Below are 18,288 nucleotides of genomic sequence, written 5' to 3'. Positions count from 1 at the left end.
TTTTAGCTTGTTCTTAGCCCTTTTGGAAGGCATTTTGACCTAGTTTCTAGAAGGACAAGCCTAGGATGCGGGTTTGAATTAGTCAAACCCTAAGGCTGCCTATTTTTTCCCTTTTCCCATCCTACCCCTTTAACTTGTTCTCCAAGGATCCTTCACCTATAAATAGGAGGCATATCTAGTGTATTTTACAAGTTGAAATTAATAAAAGAAGAGTTACTCTGCACAAATTGTGTGAGGTGTTAGTGAGGTGTGAATTCCTCTTAGCATTTAGGTCTTATCTTGTGAGTAATTGGGAGCTCTCAAGTGGCGGCTAGCATCACTTATCTTGGAGGCCAATCACACTCCAAGTGGCGTGTTCTACTTCTCAAATCCATCACATAAGCTTTCTCCTTCCTTCATCTCTTCTTCCATTGTCATTCCATTTTACTTTTTGTATCATGTTCTTGTTTTGTTTCCTTATTCCATTCGACAATGCTTCTTTATTTTTCCTTTTCATGTTCTTTAATTCCGCACCTATTGGCATCATGTTCACCTTGTAATTGTCTTTTCCTTTTGCTCTTGTGAAGTGAACCTTCACACTTACTTAACCACTTGATTAAGTTCGTGTCTAGTGAGGATCTTCTTAGAGTTCTCACCATATTCTTGCTTAAAATCTCAATCTAAGTAATGTGTCACACCATAAAATGAACAATCCTAAAATCAACTCACATCATGTGGTTATCAGAGCTTAGGTTCTTGAGTTTATTTTGCTTTGAGTTGATTGACACTTTACATTTCTTGCAATTTTAATTCCTTGTCTTTACATTCTTTACTTTCAAGCACCTTTAATTCTTGTCTTTAAATTCAAATACCTTTAATTTCTTGCTTTTACATTCAAGCAACTTAAAAATTCAGCCCTTACTTTCTTGCTTTTATTTTTTCAGCACCTCTTTTATTCATTCACACTTCTATTCGCTTTTGAATCTTTAAATTATTGTCCAATTTTTTTTTCTTACCTCTTGTGATTGTGTCATATGTTCTTAGTGTTATAGGTGTCATTACTTTGATTCTACTTACTTGCTTTTAATTTTGATAGTTTGGGAAGTAATTTGAAACTTGTTTTAGTAGAAGTAGACTTAAGTTCCAAACAAAAGATTTCAAGTGTCCAATTATATTGAATCCCAATTTTTTTGTTAAAAGTGGAGTTATTGGAAATTATGCATGATTAAAAATATGGACATTTCATTTCCATAATTAAAAAACAAGTATAAAAAGAGAGAGAATGAAAACGTATATTTGTGGTATCAATTCTTAAAGAAAAACATTTTCCAACTTTGGATTCAACTTGATTGGCAAATTGATTTCAACCGTTGTGGAATTTTTATCCTTTTGCTTTAGCAATTTGTAGAGAAAAAGTTTCATTGTTAAAAGTTTAGTAAGTATCTTTGAGTCCTTTTTATGTGCCTTTTTCTTGATTGTCTTTCTTCTAGTTTTGTCATAATCTCTTTCTCAAATTTGGTTTAGCTTTTCTTGCTTAAGCTTTTCTTGTTTGTCTTTTATTTCTTTTCCTTAAGTTTTGTGGTGGTTTCCTCCAAGATCAAGTGTTGAAAGGCTTTTACCTTTTTCATTTGAGAGTTTTCAACCTCAAGAAAGACCTTGGTTAAGGGAAGAAAAAATTCTTTGAAGTTCTTTGAGTGTTCTCTTCTAGAATTTCACCAAAAGTGACGCAGACGTGAGGAGTGTTTAAATTTTTTTCACTAATTGTTTGTTCCTTTGTGCAAAAATTATGGGTCATTTGTCCACAAAGATGAGAAAATAAGCCAACTAACAAAAAGATTGCAAAGACTAGAAGAAGCTCAAGCGAGACAAAATCAAGAAAGGACATTGGAGCCGCCAAGAGCACCTAGACCATCCATGCACTATGAGAGTCAAGAACATGATTGGCGAGTCCACACTTTTGCAAAACGACACCATCATCACCACCACCAACCACAACATTCTTTTGATTTTGTAAAGTTACCTAGTTTTAGTGGGTCCAAAGACCCTACTGTGTATTTAGAATGGGAAGCTAAAGTTGAACATCTCTTTAATGTGTATAAGGTCACCGAGGACCAAAAGGTTAGGTTAGCTTCCCTAGTTTGTTTAGACTATGCCAACCAATGGTGGTAACAAACTGTAATGGACATTGGGCTAAACAAGAGGTCAATTGTGGTCTCTTGGTATGATTTGAAAGCATGTATGCGCGCGCGGTATGGTGTAGTTGCCTCTTTGCACTTCTCCATCTTAAACTTTTTTAGGATCTCCTTGTAATACTTGGATTGAATTAGAAAGATGACATCCTTAGATTGCTTAACCTGAAGAAGGATAACTCTCCCATCATTGACATTTCAAACTCCCCCTGCATAGCTACCACAAATTCTTTACACAAACTATCATTAGTAGCACCAAAAATAATGTCATTAACATATATTTGGACTAAAATAATAGCAGAATTTGACTTTTTAATGAAAAGAGTCTTATAAATTTTGCCTCTCTCATACCCATGACACAAGAAGAAATTGCTGAGTCTCTCATACCATTTTCTAGGAGCGTGTTTTAGCTCATACAAAGCCTTTTTCAGCTTGTAAACATGATTAGGGAGTTGATGATCCTCAAAACCGGGTGGTTGTGATACTTATACCTCTTCATTAATAATCCCATTTAAAAAGGCACTCTTCACATTCATTTGAAATAGTTTGAACCCGCTCATACATGCAAAGGCAAGCAGCAACCGTACTGCTTCCAATGTGGCCACTGGTGCAAATGTTTCATCATAGTTAATTCCCTTTTCTTTGTTGTATCCTTTTGCAACTAGCCTTGCTTTGTCCCTTGTAATCACCCCTGATTCATCCAGCTTGTTCCTGAACACCCACTTGGTTCCAGTGATGTTCAACTGATCTATTTTAGGGACCAGAGTTCGCACATCATTTATGATAAATTGGTTTAGCTCCTCATGCATGGCTGCAACCCCAATTTTCATCCTTGAGAACTTCACTTATTGACTTAGGCTCAATTTGAGAGACAAAAGTCATGTGTTTGCAGTAATTTGAGACAATTCTACGAGTAGAGACCCCCTTTTGAATCTGCCCAATGATGTTTTCTATAGAAAGATCCCTAGGAATTCTCCATTCTTGGGGTAGCTCATCCTGCTGTAGAATTTCAACCAGATGCTTCCTATAATCAATCAATTGTTTTTTTGGTCAATTTTCCAGATTCTTCAGAATGATATTCTGCTCCTCTTCTTTTGCATGAATCCTTTGATATTCTTTTTTTGCATGGTTAGTCTCATCAAATACAACACGAATAGATTCTTCTATAGTCATAAGGCTTTTATTATATACTCTATAAGCATGGCTAGATAAAGAATAACCAATAAATATACCAACATTCGCTTTCTCATCAAACTTTCCAAGACTTTCTTTACCATTGTTCAAAACATAGCACTTGCATCCAAACACCTTCAACTGTCCAATATTAGGTTTCCTTCCATTGAACAATTCATATGGAGTCGTTTTCAAGATTGGTCTTATGAGAACCCTGTTCATCACATAGCATGCAGTGCTAGCAGTATCTGCCCAAAAGTACTTTGGCAAGGAGGATTCACTCAGTATGGTTCTTGCAAGCTCTTCAAGAGACCTTTTCTTCCTTTCCACAAATCCATTCTGTTGGGGAGTTCTAGGAGCAGAGAAATTATGGAAGATTCCAAGCTTTTCACAAAATGAACTAAACTTCTCATTTTGGAATTCTCCACCATGATCACTGGGGATAGCACATATGTTGCCGCAGTTGGTGTTTTGCAACCTCTTAGCAAGCTTTTTGAAGGCAGCAAAAGCATCACTCTTTGATTCTAAAAACAGTGTCCAGGTGAACCTAAAAAAGTCATCAACAATAACAAGAGCATAGTCATTCCTACCAAGACTCATAGTTCTTAATAAATCCATGTGGAACAACTCAAGGGGTTTGGAGGTGGAAACCACATTTTTCAGCTTAAAAGAATGTTTAATTTGTTTCCCCTTTTGACAAGCTTCACATATATGGTCTTTCTTAAACTTGAGCTTGGGTAATCCTATCACAAGATCTTTAGATATAAGCTTATTCAAATTATGCATGTGAATATGAGCTATTTTTCTATGCCATAACCATGATTCCTCATGTTTGGTTAGAAGACAACCAATGAATGTAGGATGTGAGATATCAAGAAGATAAACGTTGTTGACCCTTTTACCAATCAACAATACTTCCTGTGAATTTGGTAGACGTATCTCACAGTTGCTGTATTTGAAGGTTACTTGATAACCTTTATCACACAGCTGACTAATGCTGAGTAGACTATGCTTCAACCCTTCTACATATAAAACATCATGAATAAGGAAATTGTTCTTGATCCTGCCTGTTGACCAGAACGCAAGAGCCTTGCCTCGTCAAATCTGGATCGACTTTGCACCGTGCTAGCTTCCGTCCTTCGCCTTGATTCACCTCAAGAACCTGCAAAAGACAGAATGGCGCCGCTGCGGCCGATCACGCTCTGACGCCCAAGTCAGCGACTGAACCACCAAAATACTAAGAGAAAACTAAGAACTTCAGGAATCGTGCAATATTCTCTCTCAGCGTACTCAAGTTCTCGCAAGCGTAAAAGAAGTATTCTAAAACGCGCGTACCTCAGAAGTTCGTTAGGATCCCTTATATACCTGTGCGCTTTCTCTCTCCTGACAGTTACACATCTGGACACGTGGCTCAAATCCAGCTGTACACGTGTCACCATCTGGAGCATTCTTGACTTGAGGCTCTTTAGGTTGTTCGACTAAGTTACTCTTCAGGCTGTTCGACTAAGTTACTTATGCAGGAAGCAACTCAGCGTGTAGCTGCCTTGGAGCGCGATCTCTTCTGTGTGGCGAGAACGGGTGTCTTCATACACACCTTCCCTGTGGTCTCGCCGGCCACCATTATACTCTACTTTTCTTACTTCACTGTGCATGCTTGGGTAAGCTGTTCCCCGACCTCAACCTCTGGCCAGCTAGGGAATGACCATCTGACAAGTTCATCCTTTGCTTCGAAAGCCTGGAACAAGCTTTCCTGATCCTTCGGCGATGTCCTCCTCTCGGCGATCTCCGATCGCCTTGTCGCCTGGGTTCACACCCGGCGAGTACGACACAAACCTGGTGACCGCCGGTTTAGGTATGCTAGAGATCGGGGCACGCCAACTTAACGACTGGCGATCACACGAACCCCCCGACGTCCTTCACTTCTGCCAGCCAGGTATCCCGTTCAACACGCCTATACTATTGCTTGCTGCCACGTCATCAACTCCGACTACCTGGGCGATACACAAGCCCCCCAGTCTTAAGCGAAGACTTGTCCAACGAAAAAACTAAGAGGTCACGTCACAGCCGATCTACGTGGCGCTGGCACAGAATTCCAGTCGTTCGTACCCTCTGCTTTTCTGACGCTCCACCAAACCCCTTTTTCCAATCGCTCGACACGTGGCTTCATCAACGGTCATCTTAGGCTGTCGTTTGCGCTTCCAAAAACGTTTGAAAAACCCTTAAACCCCTTCATTTCCACTGTTTCATCATCTCTCTGCATTCTCAAAACGCTCTGAGTTTTCTCTGCAAACCCACGACGCTCCTCAACTCTCTCAATCTCCAACTCCCTTCAACGCTCATCTGATCTTCGAAAGGTACCTCTTTTACTTCCTCTGTTGATATTTGCTGCATTTTAACCGATTCGCATCATCCATTATCTGTCTGGTGCATACGCTGTGGGTTGTTTCCTCTTCTTCTTCCTTCTCGTATCTTAGGGCTTTGTCTTCCATTACATTCGTCACAACGAACTCCCGTTCGTTCATTCTCCATTCTTCGTCCACAATCGAGTCGTTCTCTGTAACCTTTGTTCATCCTTTTTCCTTTTTCCTTTGCAGTTCCCGCGATGGCTCGTACGAAAACCACCGCGAACCCTCCTCCTTCATCACGAAACCCTCCACCCCAAGCGCATAACTTACCACGAGCATCTGGTGCTCCTTCTACCCAGGCTGAGAGGCCTGCAACCTCTCACTCCAATCTCGCTCAGGCAACTCCACCAGTCGCCGGAGGAGCCTCTGTTGCCACACAAGACTACAAGAAGCTTTACCCGTGGGCCACCTCAGCTCTGTTGAAAGAAACCTCTTCCATAAACACATAGTTGGGCGTGCACCGACTAAGGAAAGGGGACCAATCTGAGTTTTCATTCCATAAGGAGCACGACAGCAAAATGGTCGTGCTGCCCTGCCGCCCGGATGAACCAATCTGTGCGGACGATAAAGCAAACAACGACGAGTTGTTCTGCTTCCTATACGCGACATTCTTCAAGAAGGTGAAGCTCTGACTTCCCTTCACTCGCTTTGAGAGGGAATTATTAACTGAGCTCGACATCGCCCCCGCCCAAGTCCTTGTCGCCAGATTCGACGCCGCCCTGAAGCAAGTCGCTTGTCAGTACCCTGAGCTCGTCCTCTCCATGGTGTCGATATGCAATGAAGTGGTGGATGGGAAAATCGTGCCTTCTGAAGATTAACCGTCTCCCTCCATCGCTTATCTCCTGAGAATTAGTGCTTGTTTCTTTTTGCACAATATTTTACTTGTAATTTTCTTTCCTTTGTATTTGAACTGATACCGCTTCTATCACAACTTCCTCCGCTTTCGCACCTGGTCTCTCTGTTTACTTTGCTTTTCCTTATAGAAACCGCTTTAAACAAATTAACTTAGCGATTATGCGGGCCCAATCGTTTACTTACTGCTTCAAACTCGAGCAAACTATCAACTCTCAAACGATGGAATTTTAATAACTTGTGAACTTAAGGCAACGAACTTCAGCGTGAAACTACTTACTAAATAGCAAGTTTCAAACCAACTGATAGTTTAAGATATAGTTCACCTGATCTGCTCCATCGAAATGGGCCCTTACTCTTGCCATCGCCTGGACTTCTTCTGATCGCCATAGGGTCCTGGCGATGTAAGCTTCCTTTTGCCTCCATAACTTGGCTATTGTTCCCTCATCTGGGGGTAGAGGCGCCTTTCGGATCCTTCTCTACCTCCCAGAGTTTCAGAACAATAAGCCGGATGGCTAGGCGTTCTCTTTGAACCTACCTTAGCCATCCTTTAAACTTCTTCCACTCTTTACACCGTACCTGAACTCGTTCGAGACGAGAAGGATTTTATCTTGCCTGAACTCGCTCAACGGCGAGAAGGTCTTTATCTTGCCTGAACTCGCTCGACGGCGAGAAGGTCTTTATCTGGTGCCTCTACTTTGCCCAGGGATTACATCTCCTCTTCCCTGGATGCACTGAGGACTTTTAACTTGTTCTCGCCTGCACTCGCACAAAGTCGAGGAGGACTTTAATCTCTTTCTCGCCTCAGGACGCGCGAGGGCGTTGAGGTCTTTTAATCGTCGCTGGTGCCTCCGATCGCCGAAAGACGATGAGGACTTTAAAACTTTAGCTGTGCCGCCGATCGCCGAAAAGCGATGGGGACTTTAAAACTTTAGCTGTGCCGCCGATCGCCGAAAAGCAATGGGGACTTTAAAACTTTAACTGAGAGCATGCGCTTTTTCTACAAACTTTCAACACAAACATGCATGCAAACTCAAAAAGCTTTAAGCTTGAAAACTCTTCTTTTATTGGGTGGCCTCATTAAAAACCCTCCTTAGGGAAAAAAGAGCGCCCCCTTCAAACTGTTTTAACAGAAAGCTTGTAAACCTTTTCATGTTCGTTTCTAGTTACAAAGCTTTAACTGTGATATAACTTGAGGTGTGTGGCGTTCCAAGTGCGAGGAATCGCTCCTCCTTCCAATGTCTCTAGGCGGTAGGCGCCGTTCCCGAGCGCCTCGGTTATTCTGAACGGTCCTGTCCACTTAGGCGACAACTTGTTTTCCATCTCGTATTGGTGGGCCTTCCTCATCACCAGGTCGCCCTCTTTAAACTACCTTGGCATCACCTTCGAGTTGTACCTTCGTTCGATCCTCCTTTTCACCGCCTCAGCTTTTACTCTCACCTCCTCCCTGACCTCATCCAGCAAATCCAGATTCAACCTTCTTTCTTCATTCGAGTGTTCAGCTACAAAGTGCTGGAATCTCGGCGAGCTCTACTGGATTTCCACTCGGATCATTGCGTCGCATCCATAGACCAGGCTGAACGGGGTCTCATCGGTTCCTGACTGTTCGGTGGTGTGGTACGCCCAGACTATACGGGGTACCTCCTCAGCCCACGATCCCTTGGCTTTCTCCAGCCTTCTCTTCAAGCCTCTTAGCAACACCCGATTGGCGGACTCTACTTGGCCGTTTGTCTGAGGGTGCTCGACGGATGCAAACACCTGCTGAATTCCCACCTCTTCGCACAGCTTCTTCAGCAGATGACTTGCGAACTGAGTCCCATTCAAAGCTCTCGATCTTGTGTGCGGTGATCTGGGCTACTGGTTCTGCTTCAATCCACTTGGTGAAATACTCAATTGCTACCACCAAGTATTTCATCTGTCTGATCGCCAATGGGAAAGGTCCCAGGATATCAATTCCCCACGTATGGAACGGCCAAGGGCTGTAAATCGACTTTAACTCTTCTGGAGGCGCCCTGTGCCAATCGGCGTGCTGCTGACATTGCTTGCAACATTGTGCATACCTCTTGCAATCCTCCCTCATTGTTGGCCAGTAGTAACCTGCACGGAGGGTTCTTGCGGCCAGAGCTCGACCCCCGACGTGACTTCCACATATCCCTTCATGGAGCTCGGCCATAATTCTTGTACATTTTTCTCCGTGCACACATTCCAGGAGTGGGTGTGTGAACCCAAACCTATACAACTCGCCATCAATCATTGTGAACTTGCTGGAGTTCTTCTTTATCTTCCTAGCCTTCATCGGATCCAGCGGGAGAAGGCCATCTGCCAGGCAGCGCTGGTACTGGGTTATCCATGTGTCTGGCTCATGCGTGGCACAGACCTGCATCATGTTCACCCTCTCCCCCCGACATGCTCTTATTATTGGCTATCTCAAGGTCTCCTGAGTCAAAGACCTGTGACACCTCGCCGTTTTCTCCGTTGACTTGCCTATTTGAAGAACTAGGTGATCTGCCACAAATGCCCTAGGCGTCTTCAGGGTTTCTTGGATCACCGTCCTCTGCCTACCCCCCTTGCCCGAACTGGCGAGCTTAGCTAGCAAGTCTGCTCGGGCATTCTGCTCTCTGGGCACATGAACTACTTCAAACGAGACAAAAGAACCCTTCAATTCCTGCACGTATTCTAAGTAAGCCGCCATTTGTGGATCCTTGGCCTGGAACTCGCCTGTTACTTGTCCCGTGACCAACAACGAGTCACTCTTTGCCATCAGCACCCTAGCTCCCATCTCCTTGGCCAGCAAGATTCTGGCGATCAACGCCTCATACTCTGCTTGATTGTTGCTGGCTTTGAAGGCAAACCTCAAGGACGATTCTATCAGCACGCCGTTGGGCCCTTCCAGGATGACTCCAGCACCGCTACCCTACTGGTTCGACGATCCGTCCACCGAGAGCACCCAACGAAAACCATCCCTTTCAACTCGTGCTGCCTCTGACGAGAGCTCGACCACGAAGTCGGCGAAAACTTGCCCCTTGATCGGTCCTCGGGCTCATACTTGATGTCGAACTCCGACAGCTCCACCGCCCATTTCACCATCCTTCCAGCTACATCAGGCTTCTTCAGGACCTTCTGGATGGGCAAGTCGGTCATCACCAGTATTGTAAAACTGTGAAAATAGTGGCGCAACCTCCTCGCCGAAAATACCACAGCCAGTGCAGCTTTTTCCAAGGCCTGATACCTCACCTCCGGGCCCTGCAACACCTTGCTGACGAAATAAATAGGCTTCTGAGCCTGGTCTTGGTCTTGGGCGAGCACCGCACTCACCGCCCTTTCAGTCACAGCAAAATACAACCGGAGAGGGGTTCCCACCAGTGGTTTGCACAAAACCGACGGGCTCGCCAAGTACTCTTTAAGCTTGACGAAGGCCTTTTCACACTCCTTCGTCCAAGCAAACTTATTGTTTCGCCTTAAACACTGGAAGTACGGATGGCCTTTCTCTCCGCTAGCCGACACGAAACGAGACAGGGCGGCCATCCGACCTATCAGCTGCTGCACCTCCTTCACGGTAGCCGAGCTCCTCATCGCCAAGATGGCAGCACACTTATCAGGATTTGCCTCTATTCCTCTTTAAGTTAAGAGGAATCCCAAGAACATCCCTGCCTCCACGCCAAAAATGCACTTCTTGGGGTTCAGCTTCAACCTGAACTAGGCGATTGTGGTGAACAACTCCTCCAGGTCCGCAACGTGCTTGCTCGTTTCCGGCGAGGTCACGACCATATCATCCACATACGCTTGCACATTCCTTCCCAGCATCGGTGCAAGTACCATATCCATCAATCTTTGGTACGTGGCCCCCGCGTTCTTCAGCCCAAAGGGCATCACCTTGTAGCAGTAGCACGATCTCTCGGTCATGAAGGCGGTCTTCTCTTCATCCATAGGATGCATTTTTATCTGGTTGTACCCCGAGAAGGCGTCCAAGAAACTCAACAACTTACACCCTGCAGCACTGTCAACCAGGGCATCTATGCTTGGCAAAGGATACGAGTCCTTTGGGCAAGCCTTGTTCAGGTCAGTGAAGTCGAAGCACATGCACCACTTCCCATTGCTTTTCTTCACCAGCACGACATTGGCCAACCACTCAGGGTACTGAACTTCCCTGATATGGCCTGCGGCGAGGAGCTTCTGCGTTTCATCCCGGATCGCCTGCCTCCTCTCCTCGTTAAACTTCCTTCTTCTCTGCCGCACTGGTTTGACCTGGTTGTCCATTGCTAGGCGATGGCACAAGAAGTCGGGGTCAATTCCCGGCATGTTTGAAGCAGACCATGCAAATGCATCCAGATGCCGCTCTATCACCTTGGCGATCTGGTCTTGGAGTTCAGTCTCCAAAGATCTTCCCAGCTTGAAAATCTTTCCCCCGATCTCCCTTTCGAGCCACTCCTTGATGGGTTTGGGCCGGGTTACCCTGGCGATCACCCCCCTGGCGATTCCCAATTCCCTCGCTTCCTCTGGCCGGTTCCTCGCCTCTTCTTCCCGATCGGCGTTCTCCTCCCTCGCTTCAGCATCTACCATGACGACATCGCTACCGGCGGTCGCCTCCACCAACGTCGACCTGGGCTTCACACCAGGAGGCGGGGTGGTCGTGATGTAACTTACTGACCTCTTATTCTTCAGGCTATTCTCATAGCACTTCTTCGCTTCCTTCTGGTCAGATTTGATGGTGATCACCACCCCCTCCATAGACGGCAACTTCACCTTCATGTGCCTGGTCGAGGGCACAGCTCCTATTCTGTTGATTGTTGGTCTTCCCAACAGAATGTTATATGCTGAGGGAGCATTCACGACGAGGTACTTGATTTTCTCCGTCCTCAAGCCCGCCTCATCCGTGAATGTAGTTCTTAACTCGATGTACCCCCTAACCTCCACCTGATCGCCAGCGAACCCATATAAGCACCCTCCATAGGGCCTCAGCTAGTCAAAGGGTAGTTGCAGCTGTGTGAAAGTCGGCCAGAACATCAGATCTGCCGAGCTTCCTTGGTGCACCAGTACCCCGTGGACCTTCCTCCCTGCTGTGACAAGCGAGATAACTATGGGATCGTTGTCATGAGGCACAACGTCCCTGAGATCTTCTCTTGTGAACGTAATATCCACATCTGGCGAGTGGTCCTCGAACATGTCCACCGTCATCACAGACCTTGCATACTTCTTCCTCTGTGATGCGGTGCATCCGCCACCCGAGAAACCTCCTGCGATGGTGTGGATCTCTCCATGAGTGGGCATCTCATGCTGCTGAGCCTCACCACCCGCCGGCTGGGAGCTCGGTGCGCCCCCCGTCCTCCTGTCCAGCAGGTAATCATTCAGGAAACCGCTCTTGACCAGGTCGTCGAGTTGGTATCCCAGTGCCAAACACGAATCGACGGTGTGACCAAAACTCTGGTGGAATTCGCACCAGGCGTCTGGTTTTGGTCCTAACACCTTGTCGCCCACTTTCTCAGGTGCCTTGAGCCTGGCTGCTATGTTGGGGATGGCGATCAGATCCGCCAACCCCATGACAAACTTATGCTTTGGCGGGCGGTTGTACTCCCTGGGGCGCCCTGGGCCCCTGCCCTTGTTTTTCCTTGGATCATAAGGATGGCGAGTCCTTTGATCCCTCTTCGCCGCCGCTGTCTCCAACACCCTCTGTGGTTGGATCCTGGTCTGGGCGCGTGGCCTAGCAGGGGCCACGCTTCCTCTCTTCTCGGCGACCTCACTTTCGTCGGCGATGTGGGCCACCACAAGTCGCCTAACCTCAGCAAACGTGGTGGGGTGAGCCCTGATCAGCGCCTCACAGAAAGGTCCAAGCAGCACGCCCTTTTTGAAGGTGTATACCAGCATCTCCTCGTCTTTCGCAGGCGAGCGGACCATCTGTGCTCCAAAACGATTCAGATAGTCCCTGAGGGACTCTCCCTGGTATTGCCTTATGTCGAACAGGTCGTAAGACACCCTAGGTGGCGCCTTGTTCACAATGTACTGCTCGACGAAAATCTTTGAAAACTACTGGAAATTGGTTATGTGACCTGTAGGCAAGCTCACAAACCATTACAGCGCTGTTCCCTGGAGCGTGCTCACAAACATTTTGCAATATACAGCATCCGAGCCTCCTGACAGCATCATCTGTATGTGGAACGTGGTGAGATGTGCCTCAGGGTCCTCCACGCCCGTGAAAGTAGCCTTCACGGGTCTTCCATGTCTGTGATCGCCTGAGCAAATGGCATAGGGAAAACGCGAGGTGGCGCCGACAGCACGACCTCTTCAGCGACCGAGCGGCCTCTCTGCTCCTGAAGAGCTTGGCGCAACTCCTCAGTCACTTTGCTGAGCTCTTCATTCCTGGCCTGAGAGGCGACTAGGTCCTCATGCATCTTTGCGTGCTCTACGCGCGAGGCCTCCACATTCGCCTGCAGTGCACGCATGATCTCCATCATCTGCGCCATGGTCATGGCGCCTTCAGCAGCAACTGGCACAACTGGACTTGAACGGTTGCTTCTCATCTTTCTCATGAAAACTCAGCAAACCAAAGTTCGACGAACAAAATCTCCTTTAGCAACGATTGATCCAACAAACAACCGGTTATAAGTCCTCAGACTCCCTAAACCCTCCGCAAACGCAACCAAACAGAAACACATTGAACGGCCGATTGAAAACCGCGCGAACGACAAGAAACTCCAAGAAAACCGATTGAAAGCTTGAACGAACGGTGGAAAACCTCACTCCGCCGATTAAAACTCAAGCGAACGGTAGAAACCTCGAATTCACCAACCAAGACTCAAACGAACGGTGAAAAACACGAATTTACCGAACAACAGCTTGAACGAACGGTGGAAAATGGTTGCACCAGCACACAACCATAGAAAAACTACTGAAACTCCAAGAACTCACGCTGTGGATGGGGACAGGTTTTACACGGCCCCACGGTGGGCGCCTGATGATCCTTCCTGTTGACCAAAACGCAAGAGCCTTGCCTCGTCAAATCTGGATCGACTTTGCACCGTGCTAGCTTCCGTCCTTCGCCTTGATTCACCTCAAGAACTTGCAAAAGACAGAACGGCGCCGCTGCGGCCGGTCGTGCTCCGACGCCCAAGTCAGCGACTGAACCACCAAAATACTAAGAGAAAACTATGAACTTCAGGAATCGTGCAATATTCTCTCTCAGCGTACTCAAGTTCTCGCAAGCGTAAAAGAAGTATTCCAAAACGCGCGTACCTCAGAAGTTCGTTAGGATCCCTTATATACCTGTGCGCTTTCTCTCTCCTGACAGTTAGGATCCCTTATATACCTGTACCCTTATATACACGTGGCTCGCATCCAGTTGTACACGTGTCACCATCTGGAGCATTCTTGACTTGAGCGTCACCTCTTACTCTTCAGGCTGTTCGACTAAGTTACTTATGCAGGAAGCAACTCAGCGTGTAGCTGCCTTGGAGCGCGATCTCTTCTGTGTGGCGAGTACGGGTGTCTTCATACACACCTTCTCTGTGGTCTCGTCGGCCACCATTATACTCTACTTTTCTTACTTCACTGTGCATGCTTGGGTAAGCTGTTCCCCGACCTCAACCTCTGGCCAGCTAGGGAATGACCATCTGACAAGTTCATCCTTTGCTTCGAAAGCCTGGAACAAGCTTTCCTGATCCTTCAGCGATGTCCTCCTCTCGGCGATCTCCGATCGCCTTGTCGCCTGGGTTCACACCCGGCGACTACGACACAAACTTGGTGACCGCCGGTTTAGGTATGCTAGAGATCGGGGCACGCCAACTTAACGACTGGCGATCACACGAACCCCCCGACGTCCTTCACTTCTGCCAGCCAGGTATCCCATTCAACACGCCTATAATATTGCTTGCTGCCACGTCATCAACTCCGACTACCTGGGCAGTACAGTTCTTGTCACCAATGGTGCCTCTCCCAAGAGTTTTTCCTTTATTGTTGTCACCATAGGTTACATGCCCTTCTTGCTTGAGGAGAAGGTTGACAAACTTGGATTTCTCCCTTGTCATATGCTTGGAGCACCCACTGTCGAGGTACCACATATGCTGATTTTCTCTCAAAGAATCCTGCATAAGACAAAATCAAGCACCAAGATTTGATCTCCTTACAAATTTGGGTCCATGAGCATCAATTGGATCCATTAAACCCTTAGCATTCTTGGGAATCCACTTCATAAAACCTTTAGGAACAGAAAATTTCCTAATTTTACAGAACCAAACATAATGACCTATTTTCTTGTAGTAAAAACATGTAACAACCGGTTGTTTCGATTTTTCAATCGGTTGTTTTTCTGTTACAATGGGGTAAGGCTTTGAAATTCCATTTTTCTAACTATGTGGATAGAAACCCAAACCAGATTTTCCCAAAATACGATTTTGAGATGCTAGAACAGTCTCAAAATTTGATTTTCCTTTTGAAAGCTTATCCACTGTTTTTACAAGGTAGTGAACATTCTTTTCAAGACGCTTGAGAATTTTGATATTTAGCTCCTCTTTATCAAATGTTTTCCCAAGACTCATAAGATGATTTACAATGTGAGTAAACCATTTTTGCACTTCTCCAATTGTTTCTCCCTTCTGCATTCTGAACGTCTCATACTCTTGTATGAGAGTGTTCTTCCTTGCCCTTTTCACATGTTTGGTGCCTTCAGAAGTCACTTCAAGAGTATCTCACATCTCCTTTGCTAATCCACATTGAGACACCTTGAAAAAATTGTTAGAACTTAGTGCATATATGATAATGTTCTTAGTAATACAATCATATTGTGCCTTTATACTTTCTTGGTTAGTCCACTGGGACCAAGGTTTTTCATAAATTCCTTTTTCATTTTCAATCATAGGGATAAAAGGACCATTTTTAATTGCATCCTAAATACCTTTGTCAATTGATTCAACAAAGATATCCATCCTTACCTTCCAGAATTGGTAATTTACACCACAAAACAGTGGTGGTCTATTTATAGAAACATCTTCCCCAAAAGGTAGTTTATCATCCATAAAAACAGATTTTGGATAAAAACTTGAGTAACCTTAAAAAACCTAGCTCTTGATGCCAATTGTTAGAATTGTAGGCCTAAAACAAGAGGAAGTTAATTGTTTTTAAACGTTTTTGGCAAACTTTGGAGGTATAGAAAAAGCCAATGAAGAATGAAAGCTAAAGGAATGAAAATGCTCAAGTTACAAAACTGTTTTAGTTGATTTCCACAAAATCAACCGGTTGTTTTTTCAATTCAACCAGTTGTTTCTATCGACAGTTTATAAAAACAACTTAAAACATATATAATTTAGATTAGGGAAAGAGAGAATCACACAAACATATTTATACTAGTTCACTCTTACACTAAGAGCTACATCCAATCCCCTGAAACCACTAGGTATTTCACTATGTAATCAACCACAGATTAAAACCACACACACCAAAGAAGTGATCTTGAACCCCTCAAGAACACACACTTCCTTTGGCAATACAACACACCACAGATAAGAACATCCTTTGACTCTGTGAATCACAGTTCTTTACAAATATATGGATCAAGAGAGAATAAGGAAAGATTACACCTGATACAGATTTAATTACAAAAGATTACACAACAGTCTTATTCCACTCTTTGCAAGTTCAATCAAAACTTGATGAAAATCTTGGAAAAACTGTTTTCAAAATATTCATCTTTGTCAAACCTGTCTCAAAAATACTATGTGTTAAACAACCGATTGAAACGATAAAACAACTGGTTGTTTTTGCACTTCTTTGTAAAACACTTTTTTTCAAAAGGATTTGATTTAAACCAACTTTGAATTCTAACTAAGAGTGGATTTACAATTCAAACTACTCATAACACAAACACACAAGCTACATCCAGCCTTCAAGGAATCCATAGAGATTTGGAGACATCAAAGCCTTGTTCAACAGGCCATCACAACACGAAATGTCCAAAATTTTGTTTAGAAGAACATTGTGTGTAGTTTATGAATATCACATGTCATTATCACCGACAACGATCAACAATTTACCGACCAAGGATTGGTTGAATTTTAAGAGAAGCTAGATATTAAACATATCACGAGTTCAGTGGAACATCCACAAACAAACGAAAAATCGAGGTCGCCAATAAAATCATTCTTAATGAATTAAAAAAGAGACTCGACCCAGCTAAAGGTAAGTTGACTGAAGAGCTTCTCGAAGTCTTGTGGGATTATTGGTGTACACCATCGTCTACTACATAGGAAACCCTATACAGCCTGACATATAGGACGAAAGTTATGATCCCTATTGAAGTTGGAGAGCCTTTTCTACGATGACAAATGCTAAACTTGAATCTTAGCAAAGAAAGTTTGTTGGTTAGCCTCGACCTAATCAACGAATTCAGGGATAAAAGAAGAATAAGGGAAGACGCATGCAAGGTTCGAGCGGCAAGAAGATATAATTCGAAGGTGAAGCCAAGAAGCTTTCAAAAGGGAGATTTAGTCTGGTGGATGCACAATGACACTCGAAAAAATGAAGGCAGATTCTCAAGCAATTGGGAAGGACCTTTTCGTGTTTTAGACACGGCGGCCAGTGGAACATATTATCTAGAATTTTTATCAAGCAAAACTGTACCGAGAATGCGGAATGCCACGCATCTCAAATTCTATTATCGTTGATGAAATTCAATGAAAATAGTGTACTCTTTCCTCGCTTGGTAGTTTTATCCCTAAGGAGGATTTTCGACCAAGAAGGTTTTAACGAGACACTTTAAAATTATATTTTTGCTTATTTATACACTGTTAAATAGGGACTACTCGGTACCTGCCACTGCTCAAATGCTAGCAATTCCTATCAGCTTAGGTAACCAACCAAACCGTTACCACACTTTCGCCCCGAGCAATCAGAATCACAAGAGTTTTCACTTTGACTGTTTCCATCAAGGATAACCCATTGATCATATCAGCTTAAATAAACTATTGTTCATGTGATCCGAATAGGAGTATTGACTCCAACTGCATTTATCGAGAATACACTCTCAATCGGTATAAACTATCGTTCATGCGATCTGAAAAAGAGTCTTGACTCCAACTGCAGTTATCGAGAATGCTTTTTTGACCAGTACGATCTCACAAACTATCGCCGAACGTGATCAGGATACATTAAGAAACTGCAACTGAATTTCTCGACCAAAGTAATCTATCACTAACACAATACGAACGAGAGTTTTTACTTCAAAACTCATCAAGACCAACTCCTTGACTAGTACGAATATCTATCACGATCAGAATAAAATCGAACTTCTCACTTCGGATTCAACCAGGTTATCAAATAGATTTAGGGTTTAGGGTTTAGGGTTTCATGCTTCTAAGAGAAAGAAATGAAGCTTAGTCTTGAGTCCTATAAGAGCTCACGTAGCTGGCACTGCCAAGGGCCTGACTCATGGGTTCAGAGGCGCCATGTGTCTATAGGCATGAAGGGTACATTCAAACTAGACTGCGATCCTGTTTTGATAATGTATGCAGCAGAATTTTAAGGCCTGGATGGAGCTGGAATGGTGATGTAGAATGTTGGTTTCGCATTTACTGCAACAAATAGATTTTTGTTGTTGGTCATATTTGGTTTTGGTTGTTGTCATAGCCATCTTGTTTGATGTTAGTGGTCCCTTTGGATGCTGCTCTAAATGGCTCCAGTAATAGATTCCGCTTCGCCTGCAGGTC

General features: G+C 44.6%; 1 protein-coding gene across 1 annotated transcript; it reads right to left on the bottom strand.

The window, feature by feature from the left end:
* Positions 1 to 2,653: 2,653 nt before the first annotated feature.
* On the bottom strand, positions 2,654 to 2,998 carry LOC137838275 (uncharacterized mitochondrial protein AtMg00820-like). Its single transcript, XM_068647526.1, has one exon. It carries the CDS (start codon positions 2,996 to 2,998, stop codon positions 2,654 to 2,656), a length of 345 nt encoding a protein of 114 aa, XP_068503627.1.
* Between the last annotated feature and the right edge of the window lie 15,290 nt (positions 2,999 to 18,288).

This window comes from Phaseolus vulgaris, chromosome 4 (assembly GCF_000499845.2).
Source record: "Phaseolus vulgaris cultivar G19833 chromosome 4, P. vulgaris v2.0, whole genome shotgun sequence".
Taxonomy (NCBI): domain Eukaryota; kingdom Viridiplantae; phylum Streptophyta; class Magnoliopsida; order Fabales; family Fabaceae; genus Phaseolus; species Phaseolus vulgaris.
Note: the sequence above shows the minus strand (reverse complement) of the source record. Positions and strands in the feature narration are given on the sequence as shown.

What these genes read in the sequence shown, in the direction of transcription:
- LOC137838275 (XM_068647526.1), bottom strand. Translation starts at nt 2,998, where the DNA reads ATGAAAATTGGGGTTGCAGCCATGCATGAGGAGCTAAACCAATTTATC.